General features: G+C 38.2%; 1 protein-coding gene across 2 annotated transcripts in view; it reads left to right on the top strand.

The window, feature by feature from the left end:
• LOC308412566 (RNA-binding Raly-like protein) overlaps positions 1 to 16,388 on the top strand; it is a 54,212-nt gene that overhangs the window by 13,328 nt on the left and 24,496 nt on the right. The window contains exon 2 of one of the 2 annotated variants that reach the window (XM_080907025.1): positions 3,997 to 4,271. In XM_080907025.1, the coding sequence (XP_080763151.1) occupies positions 4,016 to 4,271 (256 nt within the window). In that variant the 5' untranslated portion in view covers positions 3,997 to 4,015. Of the gene's footprint in view, positions 1 to 3,996; positions 4,272 to 15,201; positions 15,330 to 16,388 lie in introns of those variants that run through there. The other variant, XM_080907026.1, reaches the window with a different exon arrangement.

Raw genomic sequence — 16,388 nt, 5'->3', positions numbered from 1 at the left:
ATTCCATTTAGCATGTCCCACTCCACTGTATGTAATGAATAAATATATAATACCTAAAAAAATTATTTACAAACTACTGTAGTCTTTCCAGCACTGTGCATTTAAACCGCTTAACTAGTATTTAATAAGCAAATGCCACCTCTTTCATTCAGTGCTCAGCATTTGTCTGAATCACATTTTCTCTTATTAAATCTATTTAAAATATTCTCCTGCTTAATCAACTATCTTCCATCTAATGGCCTCACCTCTGTACATTTGCCTCAAAGAGACCATTCAGTGCACTCCACATCCATCAGTCACTCCGCAGGTTGGGTAAGGTGTTGGGGGTGCGATACCATTCAAAAGGTAGAGACGGGGTGAATGGGATTTGAGGTTTGATTGGATAGAGTGTCAGCTTCCTGCTCTCTCACTACCGATAATTAAGTCAATTAACTCCAAACTCACAGCACTACCGTAATATGGGACATGCACCAGTTTTAATTCATCTACTCTTCTCTGTTGTGCAAAAGGAGATTTTTTGAAGAGCAGCAGAGGAGATTTAGAGTGGATTATATGTGGGTGGAGGCAAAGGATGGAAGTAAAGAAGCGGTTGGGGAGGATGGGGGAGGATGGGGGAAGCTGTGACGCAAGGGGAACCTGAGAGAGGATTGACTGCACTCAGTGCGTCTGTGTTGGTGTAGATGTGTGCAGATGTTTAGAGTAACTGTCACTCGACATGCTTGCACTCCACCTCCAGCAGGGAAAATGTTTCTGAGAAAATACCTATGGATATAACTGCACCTCTTTTTGTATATGTTTTATATTCAGGTCATTTGATTTCAGCTGTGCAGCAAAATCAAGCAATTAAATATATTCGTAAGAGGCACATCAGCTAGCAAGTACTATATAGAAAACAGTAAATATTTTAGATTCTATAAAATGAGTTTTTTAGATTTCTTAGCTTTAGTGTTTAATTAGAAGAAGACGCTCATCCAGCAGGTGATTAGCTTAGCCTAGCACAAAGACAGCTAACTTGATTCAGTACAGGAAATAAAATCTACTAATGAGACTTTTTAAAGCTCCATAACACAAGAACAACCCAGAGCACCCTCTCAATTAAGAAGCTTAAACCACAGAGATTGTAAATTAATTGATTATGACTATATATAAACAAATATATCTAAATCTAGTTAAATAATTCTTAGTATTAATAATTAATCTCTCTACTCTCTGTGAGTAGCTGTAACAGCGCTAACCACTGGGACTCACTTCTGTCCTTATAGCCTCATGAGAGCTTATCCTGCATGGCAATGTGTCTACACTTTGTGAAATCTGGGTTAAGAAAGCCTCATTACACACTCTCACTCACAAACAAAGACCACCACCAACTGGGAATTCCAAGAAGAAACAACTTGAAAGTTTCTTCCTTCCTCTTGAAGTGGATGTGTCCGATTATTGTGGTGCACATCTTTATGCTCGTCTCCCAGGACTGTGGCATGATAGGAGCAAACAGTGCAGGCTCCACAGAGGTAAAAAGATCATGATGTGCTGCTGATGTTTACAGAAGGATTGCCCTAAGATTAATTCTAGATGACCTATTGGCTTTATGCTTAAATGCAAATTAATGTTAGGAGTCCAGTTAAATTATCTTTATTTCTGTTGACCTGGTTTCTGTTTGAAAGTAATTCTTCTTCTGGTGGTTAAAATATTCACATGCTTTCACATACCATGCTGCACTCAAATAAATCTTTCATTCAAAGAGTACTTAACCTAAGCATAAGTAGTGGTTATGCAGTTAAATGTCATTTGTGATATTATGATGCAAATATAATGACATACTACAAGATTAATGCTGATAACCTGGGAGGTTGGTACCTTTACACAAAGCAAGTTTGTACATATACAGTCATGTAAAAAAGAAAGTACACCTCTCAAGTCTAAGGTTTTATCAGGTGTTTATCAGGATATAATAAAAAAAAATCTGTGTTTTTGCTTGTTAAAAAAAATCTAAATACAACAACGTGTTACACCATGTCATTTATTTGTTTGAGTTTGTAGAATGACCTTTAGCTGCTTTAGCATGTAGTAATTGTTTTCTGTATGAATTTATCAGTCTGTCACATGGCTGTGGAGGAATTTTGGCACACTCATATTTACACCATTGCTTCAAACTTGTTTTGGCCGGTTGTGCACCAATTACCTACACCTTGAATGTTGGTTGCTAGAGATACAGCCAGTTTGTCGTGTCGATTTTTTAAACCACCAGTTTAATGATATATTAGTACAAGCCCAGAATTCACAGTGTATACAGAGAGAGTTATTGCAAAAGTTTGAAAAGATTAGATTTCTCCTCTTATACCAGTGCTGATGTCTGGGGCCTCACACCTATCATTCAAGTGAATGCAACATCAATAGCAATGTGCAAAGCAACCAAAGCGGCATGTATAATGTGATCCTAAGCTGTGTTGCCATGCTGTTTTTAGAAAAAAAGACACTTTCTCATGGCATCCTTTACAAACAAGGTAAATGTACTGTCATGAACATTAACATACTTCTGCATTTGCACTTAGTTTTTGGTAAATAAATAAATAATGGATGTAAATAAATAATGTTGGTATATTTACCTAATTTTAAGACTTGCTAAGGACTTTTTTAATGTGCTGATAAGTAGGGTGTGCTTTATTTATCACATGAACATGTATATAGAAACAATGTGTCAACCATAGCGGTAACAATATATAATACTACATTTTCTCCTTTTTGAAACGCTGTGAAAAAGATGAACATAGTGATTATAATGTGAAATACTCAGTTGGAGTATAAAGGCCACCTCTGGCACTGCATATAGAAGAGACTCAAAAGGAAAAAAAAAAGAAAAGGGTAAAACAGTGAGTGGGGATTCTTGTGACTTCAGTGTGATGCGCTATTTTCAAATGTGGGAACACAGTTCACATATATAGTGAGATCTATCAGATTCACACGCCTGAATCACAGCCGCCTCCGTGTCAGAGTTCCTCTCCCCTCCTGCAGACAGCAATCTGTCTCCATGCTCACTGAGGTAGGCACAAGTACAAGTGAACACTTAGACAAGGATAATAACAGCATAAGCAGCATAACGACTCATGAGCTGTAACCATGTGATTCATTGAATACTCGAGATAAATAATGTAGAATTTTAAAATAGCAGTTTAGGCAAAAATAACCAAAATCAGTCTGTTCAGACATTTTAAATGTATTTCATTTTCATTGGGTTTTTGATTTTTGCTTCCACAATCAAGCAATTAGTTTAAAAATATATAAGCAGTGGAGTAAATCCAAAGTTACTGTCAGTCATTTTTTAAATTATAGATTTTCTTGTTTTTTTCTTTGTTTTATGTCAGCAAACTGAATATTGTTGGGTTTTATCAACTAAAAAAATAGACACCAGGAAAGAGTTCCCTCTTACCTTATTTTATTTTTTGATGTTTTAAATGATTAATTGAGAAAACAGTTGAAAGATGATTGAAAAAAAAATGTCAGCAATCAAGGTTTGGCTTTGTAAAATTATGTTCAATGGTGCCTGGAGTTTGATTTAAACTTTGCTTGATATTTATTGTAATTATTATCTATCAATGTCTTCCTCTTTGTCAGTCCTTTTGCTCATTTGTTTAATCATAAAAATTTCTCAGGAGGGAAAGATGACACCAAATACATGCTGTATTATAATTTTTACAAGTGGCAGTTTTAAAAATAAATAAATAAATAAATACGTGAATATGACTAATCTAAAATCATTAAAGATTTGTCTACAAAAAGCCTTTAGGATAACATGCAAGCCTTTTTACCCCAGTTTTACTAGGGAGGGATTTGTTTCTCAGCCTGTACAAAGAAAATCTGAGGAATTATTTACAACATATGCTCTCAGATCTGACCAGTGTTTACATCCCACTGCTGCTCGCTGTTTGACTCTCTATGTATAACCTCTGCAATCTAACCTTCCTGGCTTCCTGAGCAGTGTTCAACTGTGTCTCCCTGCAGGCATTGCTGCAGGAATAGGATGACTGGGAAGACCCAGACCAGCAACGTGACCAACAAGAATGATCCTCGCTCCCTCAACTCTCGCGTTTTCATCGGCAACCTCAACACAGCCGTAGTAACCAAGGCTGACATTGAGGCCATCTTTGCCAAATACGGCAAGATTGTGGGCTGTTCTGTCCACAAAGGCTACGCCTTTGTTCAGTACGCCAGCGAGAGGAATGCCCGGGCAGCCGTGGCTGGAGAGAACGCCAGGATCGTTGCTGGACAATCACTTGGTAAGCAACAATTTTGATCCATGAACAGGTGAAACTTTCCATTATACTCCACATATACTACAGTGAACATATGATCAACTGAAGCAGTATATTCAGTACTTGCAGTATAAATAGAGAGAACTTTGTTTACAGCTTAAATACTTTCAATACTTCGGAGTTGGTTCTAGTTTCACTGTGTGTCAGGACATACAATTGTGGTCAGAAATTTTTATACACTGATCAACAATAGTTTGGGGCTTTTAATTGTTATTTTTTTTTTAAACCTTTTCCACAGTGGAATGATTGTACAACATACATCTTTAATGTCCTCTTAGCAGAAGTGAGGAATGCCGAAGGTTTTAGAGCAGGGGCTTCCTTCTTGATTGACACCCGCTACATGTAAATCTCGCTGCACTGTGGACAGGGATGCTGGTGTACCAGCAGTTTCTAGTTTTCAGTTTACATGGCCACTTTTATTCGTCAGATTGATCTGAAAATTCAGAGCAGGAAATTAACGTGATTATTTACTCCAACACTGTACTGTACAATTTTCAGGTACTTGTATAAGTGTTTGGATTTGCAGTCAATCTACTACATTCTCTCAATACACTTTAATACATTTACTTCTGAGCTTAAGCTGCTATTGTTGACAGATCTGATTATGACAGAATAAACTTCTGGGCACTTTCATCCAGAAAGCCCGCATCCGTGCTATACAACAGCAAAACCAGACTGAAAGCCTGCTGGTGGTTTATCTTTGTCTCTGTGCTTCTTTTTTTTTTACCGCGTTGCTTTGACTGCAAACATTTTGTGTTTCTTTAAAGCTGTTGGCATTTTCATCTGTATTGTGACTTTTTTGTTCTGTGCCTCTTAGTAGTGTGGCTGTTTAAGAGGTTTTTGTGTCTCTTTGTTGTTTGATTGACTGCCCAACAAGAGATGTTAACAGTCATGTCTTACCAGGGCTCTGGCCAAATGAAATCTCTAAGGCCATGTGATCTGGCTCTGTGCCTGGCAGTCCTATTCAGTAATCCATCCTGATACTACTCTTATAATGTTATATGCACACAATATAGTTATTGAAAAATGCTCCAACTTGACCTGCTGCAGGGCTCATTTACTGCTCAATAATGTATCAATAACAATAAAATGCTAAAGAGGTCACTTGCACACGACATATACGGTACAGCAATTTGAGTCTTTCCATTATATCTTTGAAAGACTTTTTCTTGTTATGAACGATTTCATAGTAGTATATTTATACTTTTACTAAAGGAAATGATCTTAATGATGTCAATTTGGATAACCTTGGTGGAAAAGCATGGGAAACAATAATAGAAGTTCATGCAAACGAGGTAAGCAACAGCAGGTCATTGCTGAAAAGGATGGCTGTTCACAGAGTGCTGTATTAAAATTAACTGGAAGGAAAAAGTATGATGGGAAAAGGTGGACAAGCAACAGTGGATTGTCAAGAGAACTTCACAAGGACTGAGGCTGGTATCAGTGCAAGAGCCACCACACACAGGGGTATTCAGAAAAGGGGCTATTATGATATTAAGCTATTCCTGAACCAGAGACAGTGTCAGAAGTATCTTGTCTGGGCTAAGGAGAAAAAGAACTGAAATATTGCTCAATAGTCCAAAGTCCTCTTTTCTGGTGAAGGTACATTCTTTCATTTCATTTGGAAATCAAGGTCCCAGAGTCTGGAGGAGTAGTGGAGAGCACAGAATCCAGACCAGTGTAAAGTTTCCTAAATCTGGGTTGATTTGGGGTGCCATGTAATCTGCTGGAATGGCTTGTCCACTGTGTTTTATCAAGTCCAGAGTCAACATAGTCGTCTACCGGAAGATGTGTATTGCCTTTTCCACCAGGACTTAGTACCTGCCCACAATGCCACAGCTATTACCAAATTGTTTGCTAGACATGTCATTACTGTATTCAACTCCCTAGGCCTGTTACTATCAAAACCACCTGGGCTTCAGTGTCAACTCAGCAGTGTCACAAGCTGATTGTCTCCATGCCATCCTGCATCGACTCCCAACCAAGTACTCAATATAAAAATGAACATATTTTACAGAATACTAGGAAATGTTCTTATGATATTTTCACAATTTGAGAAGCCTGAGTTCTGATTTTCATGATCTATAAGCCAAATACAGGAAAGACCTGATATTTCACTTTACATTGAATAAATTCAAAATATATGAAAGTTTCCATCCATAAATCCATCTGTTCCTGCTTACCCATCCAGATATTTACATTTTCTGAGATGAACTAGTAGACTTGATCATTTTTTCCCTTTTTAAATAAAATAACTAGCAATAATAAATGTTTATTTAGAAACCTAAACAAAATCAGTTTTAATTTAAGATTTAAAATATGATTGATTTGGTCCGTGTAAGGGCTTCTAGAATTATGTTTCAACCTCATGGAGCCTGAACAGCTTACAAATGATCAACTCTTATTTTTAATCAATAATGCCGGAAGACCTTGAGCTGTCATTTGGTTTTTACCATTCATGGTCAAAAGTTCTGCACTGTATCTGGTTGCCAGTCTTATATTTGATCTGTAAAAAGTATGAAATAATTTAATAAACTGAAGTATGGCCTCGGCAAAGTTTCTGAGATACAGAATACGTTTTTACTTAATCAGCTGAGTTAAAAAGGGAGATGCTGCGGGAAGGACACAAGGCGAGCTCGTACTGTACATACATTCAGGCCTCAGTCCTCATAGGCATTCTGTGGATCCCTCTAAGTCTTCCTTATATTACTTATTGATTGGCTCACAGCCTCCTCCATAGAGAATAAAAGTCCTCCCCAAGCCCTGTTCTCTCATTAAATATGAATAAGAGTGCTGCAGGGTCACATCTGTAATTCCACCTTATATTTTCCCAGTTTCATGCATTTCTGGATATGAAATTACATGCGGCAGTGGTAAAATTGCAAGGTTAACAGTTATTACACATAATTACGTGACTTGAGAACTGTTCTGGTATTATTGTAACTATATGACTGATCTCTTTAGTGAAACTGTCACTCAAGTTATCAGCCTGAGCCAGTAATGAAAATGTATCCTTAAAAAAACAAAAAAACAAAAAAAAAAAAAAACACCACACACGAGTGTTTTTGATGATTATTCATATAATATGATTATTGTACTCACCAAGATATCAGTACAAGTCTAATGGTGAGGAACCCTCCAGATCTCAGACCTCTCTGGAAATGATTAACTGGAACTACCCAATCTATCAGTTCATTATAATTTAAAGACTAAGTTTCTGGTTTTGTCCTTTAGTTTGTACCAAACTTTGCATTTATACATCAACAAGACTCTAGTTTACAGTCCTGTGAAAAAGAGTTTTCACAGACCTCTATTCAGTCCCCATGATTGAATAGCTGGTAGAAGCACCTTTAGCAGCAATAACTTGAAATAACCATTTTCTGTATGGCTTTATCAGTCTCTTACATCATTGTGGAGGAATTTTGGCCCACTCTTCTTTACAGCATTGCTTCAGTTCATTGGCGTTTGTGGCCATTCGTTTATTCACAGCTTAAGGTCCCACCGCTGCATTTCAATCAGGTTGAGGTCTAGACTTTTCTTTTTCAGCTATTCTGTTCTACATTTGCTGCTGTGCTTGGGATCATTTTCCTGTTACATGACCTCGTTCTGGCAAAGGTTTAGCTGGTAGATGGGTTCGCCTCACATTTGACTCTATAATACTTTGGTATACAGGTCGACTCAATGTCTGTAAGGCACCCAGGTCCTGTAACTACAAAACAAGCCAAGATCATCACCCCTCCACCACCGTGCGTGACAGTTGGTACGAGGTGCTTATTCTGATGTGTTTGTTTTTTGCCAAATCTGGCTCTGAGCATTATGGCCAAACATCTCCACTTTTGGTCTCATTTGTACAAGTCTTGTGTCTTTATCAGATGCGACTCTGGAAGCCTAAGCCTTGCTGCCTTGTTCCTTTTAGAGAGAAGAGACTTTCTCCTAGTAACACTTCCAAATGAGCCACACTTGTCCAGTTATTTTCTAATTGTGCTGTCAGGAACTTTAACATGCTAACTGAGGACTGTAGAGTCAAAGCAGTCCACCAACTAACTAAAAGAATACCTGAGCTCACCACAGTTAGGTAAAAATATAAAAACTTAAATTTGGTAACCGACAGCTCCTCAGATAACGTAACCCTTTCTAACATTTGCTATAAGGCTTTACTTTTCAAAGTGAATAGCTGTCTCAGGCAGAGACAATATTAGAGACATTTCAGGGATACTTAATTTAGTAAAACTGGAAAAAACAGTAAGCACTGTGATTTTTTTTAACATCATAGTTAAAATAGAAATGCCACAAAAGCCAAAGTTGTTTGCATATGATTAATTCAAGTTGCTGTTCAGACTCAAAAATTGTCAAGAGTATAGTGAAATGTGATAGGTGGGCACCAGAGATTAGCATCAATTCACTATCAGACAACATATGAAAAAGTATCACAATGTCTCCTATGTGTTTGCAGGACATTTGTCAGCTGAACCCTTAAGCTCAGTAATGAAAACCCAATGTCAAATCCCTGCTTATATGTCTTGCTAGCTGTCAGCTTATCAGGCAAACCAGCTGTGTCTTTAGGAAACAAATATAAAATAAAGACAGACCAGCCAGGGTTTGCTCCTTTTGATTTTCTCTCTATTTTTGTTTGAAAAAACTAAAAACAAAACTACATAAAGACCATAGGTCTATTTTAGAAATAGCAGTATTCTAGCTTTGAACAGTCTCTTTATGGCTAAGTTAGACTATCTGTCAGCTAGCTTCAACTCAGCGCCCAATCAACTGTTTTAAACAGTTTTCCAGCAAAGATTGTGTTTAAAAAATAGATGTGGTCTTTATGTTAGCTTCCTTTTAGCTAGAAGTTGTCATGTAGTTGTACAAGGCAGTAAAGTTATTAGTTAATGCTAATGAGCTTAGCTAGCAAGATATCTATAGATATCTATAGACATGCATAACCGCTATTTAGTACTAACCGACTAATGAAACACTAGAATCTCACTCACCTAAACTGAAGCACAAGGATGCACCAAAGAGCAAGCCAATATTAAGTGTCAGATTATTTCCTAAATTCGCTCCAAAAGACACCAACAGTGCAGACAAAGTAGAAAGTTTTAGTTTAGTGACTCTAATTAGCAGAGACGAGGCTGCTAATTAGATGATCCACCACAGCTGCCAGGTGTTGAGGCATCTGCCTGTCAAACCAGCCAAGCTCCTACCTTCAGTGTCCAGGTGGATAAGTTATAAAAAAAATTAATTACCCTCCTGAGAGTTGTTATGATGTGTTAAACAATCCATAAAGGACCAAACTGTTTGTACCACACTGTAAATGTGCTTTTAATGCTGCAAAGTTGGGCATTTTAACATGGGAGTTTTTGGCACTGACTTCATTTTAATTCTCTTTCCAAATTAAGTGGCTGCTGGCTTTAGCTTAACTAGCTATCCCTCCTGTGTCCCTATCTTCCTGTCTCTGCTGGCTCTAGCTTTGTGTTAAATGTACCATGAAAAAAATGGTATCAATCACTTCGTCTAAGTAGCAATCAAAGTTTTTACTCCGGTGTAAATCAACATTTTAGCTCTAAATGTAGGCCAGAAATTGGGGGTATAATAAGATCTCTAATAAATGCTGCTCATCACTGCATTCATAAGACCCAGTTAGTGCCAAGAAAAACAGTCGTAGTCATAAACACCACTCTGTTTCACTTTGCCACAACACAGACATATTCACAGTGATGTCAGCACAAAACCACATGTCCCCTTTGCTCTGCTAAAAGAAGCTCGCCTCATTGTTATGCATGCTGACACAGTTGTATTCTCTGAGAAACACACAGAAAGAGTGTCTAGAGAAGATCTCGGGTCAACACGTCATCTGAGCTTCATACAGCAGCCAAAGTGAAATACTACTTTGCTTAGTGTGCCATACTGAGGCTCCACTGGCTGCTCTTGATTGTCTGACCATCTGTGCGCGCATGCACACACACACACACACACACACACACACACACACACACACACACACACACACACACACACACACACACACACACACACATTAAATCCAGCATATTAACAATGCACAGTAGTAAGTTGCCTAAAGTAATGTCTCTTCCTACTTTGGAAGTAATCTCTTCTGCCTTTATTCTTCCAAGAAATTTAACCCTAAACACCTTATCTTTTAAACATGAACAGGCATCTGCAGCCTGCCTAAGATATTAATGCTTGATATTTTCCTTAACATTTTTTTTTTTATTAAATTATATTCACTGAAGCATGACAGAAAATGCAGCTGTGTGAAGGTATGATATGTGACAGGAATGTTACAAGGTCAGAATCAAACCTGTATATCCTGCAGTGAGCAGCTCAGCCTGCTGAGGTACCACAGCACCCCTTGCATGAGTAGATTTGATAGCAATGAGATACTGACGTGCTTGCTTTACCTGCTTTAATTTCTTCAGACATGACTGGATTGCAGATACAATGACTTAAAGTGTTAAATGTGACTAAAAGTGACATTCAATCACCCTGATGCGGTCTTCGTCTCGCAACCGCTTCTTGGGCCCCTGATGAAGATGTCTGCTGGTCATAGGGGAGGGTTTCATTTCTTTTTTTACTCACTCAGCTTCCCTTCTTGTAATGTCTCTGTGGATAAAATCTGGACACAGATGTACTGATATTTCCCACATTCATTTTTCATAATCAGTGTTTGTGTGATCACATCTTGCTTAGGTTTATAGTGTTTGAGAGCGTTCATGGGTGACAGCAGTCTTGTAGTGTTTGAGTGCCTCCCTGTGGTTGAAATAGATACTACAGTAAAACCTGTGAAATCCTGGCGTTTAGTTGAGAAGAGCGGATGGTCCTATAATAAATTCTGCACTTGTGAGTTTGAGTCAGGAAAGGTGTTACATTGTAGTAGTTAACTAGTAATAGTTTAATTGTAGGCTTGTTTACTGAAACTCCATCTTAAATAAAAATAACCCCACAAGGAGAAACATTTCTTTGAGATTGCTTTAGTTTAAAATCAATTTATATAGTACGTTTTGAAGGGCTTCACAGGAACGAAAAAGATAACAAAGGAGAACAAACGTCGTTATACGCACAAGAATAATGGCATAAAATCAATACAGAGGATTGATTAGATGCCTGTTTGTTTTTCTTTTGCTAATTTGATATTTATATTGATTCATGTTCTTCTGCTTATCCAGTTCAGGGTTGCACGAGTGGGGTATCCTATTGCAGCTGTCATAGGGGTGCACAGTGGACAGGTTGGCAGGCTTTTGCAGGGCTAACACAGAGAGACAGACAATCATTCACGCTCGCATTCACTTAGAGTCACCAATTGGTACAAGATGGACTGTAGGAAGATCCTGGAATACCCAGACATAACCCACGCAGACACAGGAAGAACCTGCTGGGGTCTTTCACACTGAAAGACCCCAGCTGGACTCAGGACCTTCTTGCTGTGAGGCCACATTGACATTCATATATTAATGCTTAAACTTTTGTCTAAAGGTTCCTCTGTTTTCTTTCCAATAGCAGCAGTTTGTTGGCCTCTGCTGATGCATTTATTAATTTCTCATCTGCATGAACACTAGATGGTGCTGAGAGAATAGCATTGAGACCAAAACTGGGACATCTCATGCTGTCCCTCAGCATGTATCATTCATTTGTAGTCAGCGAGGGAAAGACTGCATGCATCCTGCACAGAATATCCAATCGCATTTTTCCATTTATGAATCATTAAATTCCACAAAAAGATTTTTCTCTGTTTGTTAGAAAGTTCTTCGCCTGCCACTCAATGTGGTTTATTTCTAAATTAGCCACAGGCCAGTTTTTTGAAAATATGCCAGAACACAATTATATATATATGTTATATGTTGTTGTCACGCAGTATTTTCACCACTTAAGTCACACAGCGGTATTTTTACTCTTTCTTAAGAGATGTCAAATTGAGACAATAGCTGATGACACTGGAGTTTGATTTCGGCGACTTGAAGCCACAAATCGTCTCACTCAGCCTGTTTTCTTCACGAGCTTTTAGTTTCTTGTCTTTTTTTTGTGAGAACAAAGAAACAATTAAGACTTCAGGCTTTGCACGAGGCAGCTGCAAACCCCATGTCAGTGTAATTAGATATCACAATTACAAGGCTTCATCTTCATCCAAGCCTAAGAGCTGCAACAGCTGGGGAGTCGGCTCCTTTAGACACACTGCTGATTTTTTTTTTTAAATCTGTCTCTTAAGTCCACAGGCTATCCACTTTAAAATGAATTAAAAACCCTGATTGATGAATGAGTGATTGATGAATGAGAGACAGTGACAATGGGAGGCTGATTTACTTTTATGACAGGATGCCATTTGAATAGTGAGGTCACACAGAAAATTTCTGTGGCTTTAGAGGACAGAAAAATCAGGACATTTTTTAAAGATGTAGCTCAAATATCAAATGAATCGTTCATTTGTGACCCCCGTGATTAGATTTTGTTTTGTTTATTCTGCTAAAAAGATTGGTTAAAATTCTGTGATTAATAGAAAGAATGACCTTTTTTTATGCTTGCATGTAGTCATTATACCTATAAAGCATCATGGAACTAAGGATAAGATCTTAACAGTTCTTACAGTTGAAATTATATAATAATAAAATGAATACAACAGTCTGTGTGTATGTAATTAAACATGTTAAACATATTATCTATGACTGGGCAAGTGTTCACACAATGCAGAAGTCTATATTTAGAGTGTGCAGTGCACACACGTGTGCATCTTTGTTGTTGTACCAATCACTATTTTTATATCATTGTTGGGTTAAGTGAGTTAGAGAGGGCCGCTCACAAGTGCAGACTCACACATGTGAGCGCACAATTCAGCATCTTTCAGCTTTTAGTCTTGCTTTTACTGCCTACAGCTTTATGTTTGATACAACCCCATTTCTCTTTTGGGGACCCAGTCTGGGCTAATGTGGGCAAAGGTCAGTTTTTCTGTGCTGTTTCTCTCTGCTGGGCACTGTTTAGAAAAGAAAAATAAGTGGAAACATAATTTGACGAAAGTTCAAGGCTATCTGGACAAATGCCATGAGCTGTTCACCTGCATGCAAGCTAAGCCTGCTCAAATCTCCTAGGTCACAGGCCAGGTCGGCTAAAATCAAGAACCCAGAAAGTTATCAAAACGTTTCCCCTTGCCAGCAATTTTTACATAACAATATCACACATGTATGTTTATTTACATCTGGTCATGATTATGCAAACTGGAACAGTGCTGGTCAGTGCTCCTGTTTTCGCTTTATATTAGGCCTACACTGTAGATTGGATGCAAGTATTTTATGTTCATTTTTATTTTTTTAAATGAAGATTTTTAAGGCTAAGCCTATTTGATACACCCGGCATCAATCATATTGGTCACCTGTGAGTCTCATGGACACCCATTAGTCTATGTAACCCCACCCTTTTTGCCTAGTGGGTCTATTCACCGCCGACCTGGCGCAGCAGATGGCGGCCCCTCCCTCAGCCTGACTCTTCCCACTGTTGCCAAGTGCTTGTTCATAGGGGGGCGTCGGATTGTCTGGGTTTTCTCTATGTTAGTGTGGGGTCTTTACCTCACATTATAAAGCACCTTGAGGTAACTGTTGTTGCAAATTAAATGGAATTTCATCTCCTCACCATCAAAGTGAGAACAACGAGAACCCTGTAAGTCAGGAAGAATCTGTGTAACCTTTAAATTATTTGATTACCATTCACTGTAGAGAAATATTTCACCTTTAAAGACGATGGAAATAATGAGATGGTGAATGCAATGGGGATGTAAACTGATTTTATCCTAATTTATTAATTTATTTTGATGTGTAGAAAAACAAATCATCCATCCATCCATCCATTCAATCATTAACTGTCAGATTACCAAAGAAGATATTTTAAGGACATATCTGTGGAGTCTTTGAAAAGAGTCTTTTAAACATGCCATGTTTGTGACAGTTACATTTTTCTGCATCTATCATGGCTATTTTAGATTCAGTAGTCTTAGATTAAAGTGGATTCTACTGAAGCAGCTTTGCATGATCAGCATAGTTCAAAATAAATGATTTTCAACATACAGTGGGGGTTGGGGCAGACACTCGGTCAACCCTCTCTCTCTTTCCGGCACCCTCACTTTAAGCCAACCCTTTTCTTATTGGCTGCCCCATGAAAAGAGAAGGTTTGAACTGCAAGTGAGTGTAGCTATGTAGAAAGTAGAAAAAAGTAGAGCCTCAGCTCTTTTTTTTGTCTCATGGGGATAACACATCTACACTGACCTAATTTTTGAAAACTTTGACCATGTTTAATAAGAACATCCAACACTGGAACTGTTTATATGTAACAGAAAATTAGAATATAAGACAAAATTTTCTAATAATAACAAAAGCATATTTTGGCCAGTAAGTAAGTGAAATATGATGTGTGGCATCTTTTGAAAATATTCAAACATTACAGGAGAAATGAAAAATGACAAAAACCCGGTTAATTTGGTAAACACTTTGTGAAGGAATGGAGAAACTTTGAATGTAGCCATGGGCAAAATATATAAAACATTGGAAGACTTATCTACTGGAGTCATACAGCTTCTTCAAGATTTTTTATTTATTTATTTTTTTTGGCTTCAGGGGCTCCACAAAAAATACCAGATATTACAACAACTTCTATTAGGCAAAACTTTAAGGGGAGAGTAGCCAGTATTTTTTTCTGCCATCCTTAGATAATCATTATAATTAACGCATTTTAATTCTCAGCAAATAAACCGCGCAAAGACGTGAAAGCAGGATTTTTACTTCCCCTTCTGTGCTTTTGCTATTGGAGCATAGCGGAGCGTTTGCGTCTATGGCTCCCCCTGGAATAGGTGGATTAATGGTACGGTCCAGAGCGGCTCAGCTCAGCTCTGCTCGGAGTCTGGAGGTGCTCCGGCAGTCTGTCTGGTTTTTAGGAGAAAGAGGAGGCAAAGTCGGCTCAGCCACAGCATCACCCGTTTTGTTTCTACGCTCGTCATGACCATGTACAAAGGCAGGCGTCGCAATCAGAGATGTGAGTATGAGGAGGTCATTACTGGCACTTTAAACATCTGGTGCAGAATGTATAGGAAGATTGTGGTTTTTGTTTTAGTCGTGTAAATGATTAAAAAGTTGTTCAACTGGAAGTGAGAAACTAAGTAACTGGAAATGTGTTTATTTGAGGCACTTTTCGGATTAAAGTTTGTAACCACTGCTTTTCCATCCTCAGTATTTTAATGAGTGGATGCACCTTTTCGAACAACTCGCTTGATCTCACAGCGTGGGCTGTCGCACTGTAACTAAATCGCGCAGAATCAACACCTCCGAGTCATTTAAGCACTTCATACAGCAAAAGATCCTCTTCCTGTTTCTTTGCTTTTCAGAGGGCTTGGAGATTTCTGAGGATGCGGGATCTGATTTAATTTTACTGTCGCTGGAGACAAATTAAGAGTGCGGTTGTACGAGTAAGACGTCTTCTCTGGAGCTGCTCAGTGGCTCGCAGCTCCAGGTGAGGCTGAGTGCTGCGGGTCCATCTTTGCAAATTTGTGGGTGCATGAATAATTTTTAATAAACCTCATGTACCAAGCTCTATATGTACTAACTGATAATCGTCATCAATTATTTATAAAAGGCTGCAGTTTGCGTTTCTAACTCTCCTATTAATATTTTATTGAAATTAATTCAACGTGGCCCGCAACTGAGCGTTATTTTTGTCAGCAGCAGGGATTTCTCAGCAGACATGCTCATTCACACACGCACAGCCCCGAGTTTGTAACGTCACGTAAGGCTCTGGTGCATCAGGACTCTGAAATTGAAGCGGCTAAATGGCACCGCATCATTAACTTTAGTATTATTATTGTGATATTTCCTATTTTAAAGAAATCTAAGTCACTACTATTACATAAAATCAACCCATGCAGTAAATTTGAATGTGAATTTTTGTATTTCTATTTTGGCTTAAATGTGATTAAGCCAGTGGTTTTCAACCTTTTATTAGCTTGCGAAGGAGGAAAATGTCACAAAAATTGTTCTCCTTTCAAATACAAATAACCTCCACATCGCTTGTCTGATTAAACTTTGTCCTTTTATTGGA

Source organism: Rhamphochromis sp. 'chilingali' (assembly GCF_963969265.1).
Source record: "Rhamphochromis sp. 'chilingali' genome assembly, chromosome: 16".
Classification (NCBI taxonomy): domain Eukaryota; kingdom Metazoa; phylum Chordata; class Actinopteri; order Cichliformes; family Cichlidae; genus Rhamphochromis; species Rhamphochromis sp. 'chilingali'.
The sequence above is the reverse complement of the archived record's forward strand: the minus strand, read 5'-3'. Positions and strand labels throughout refer to the sequence as shown.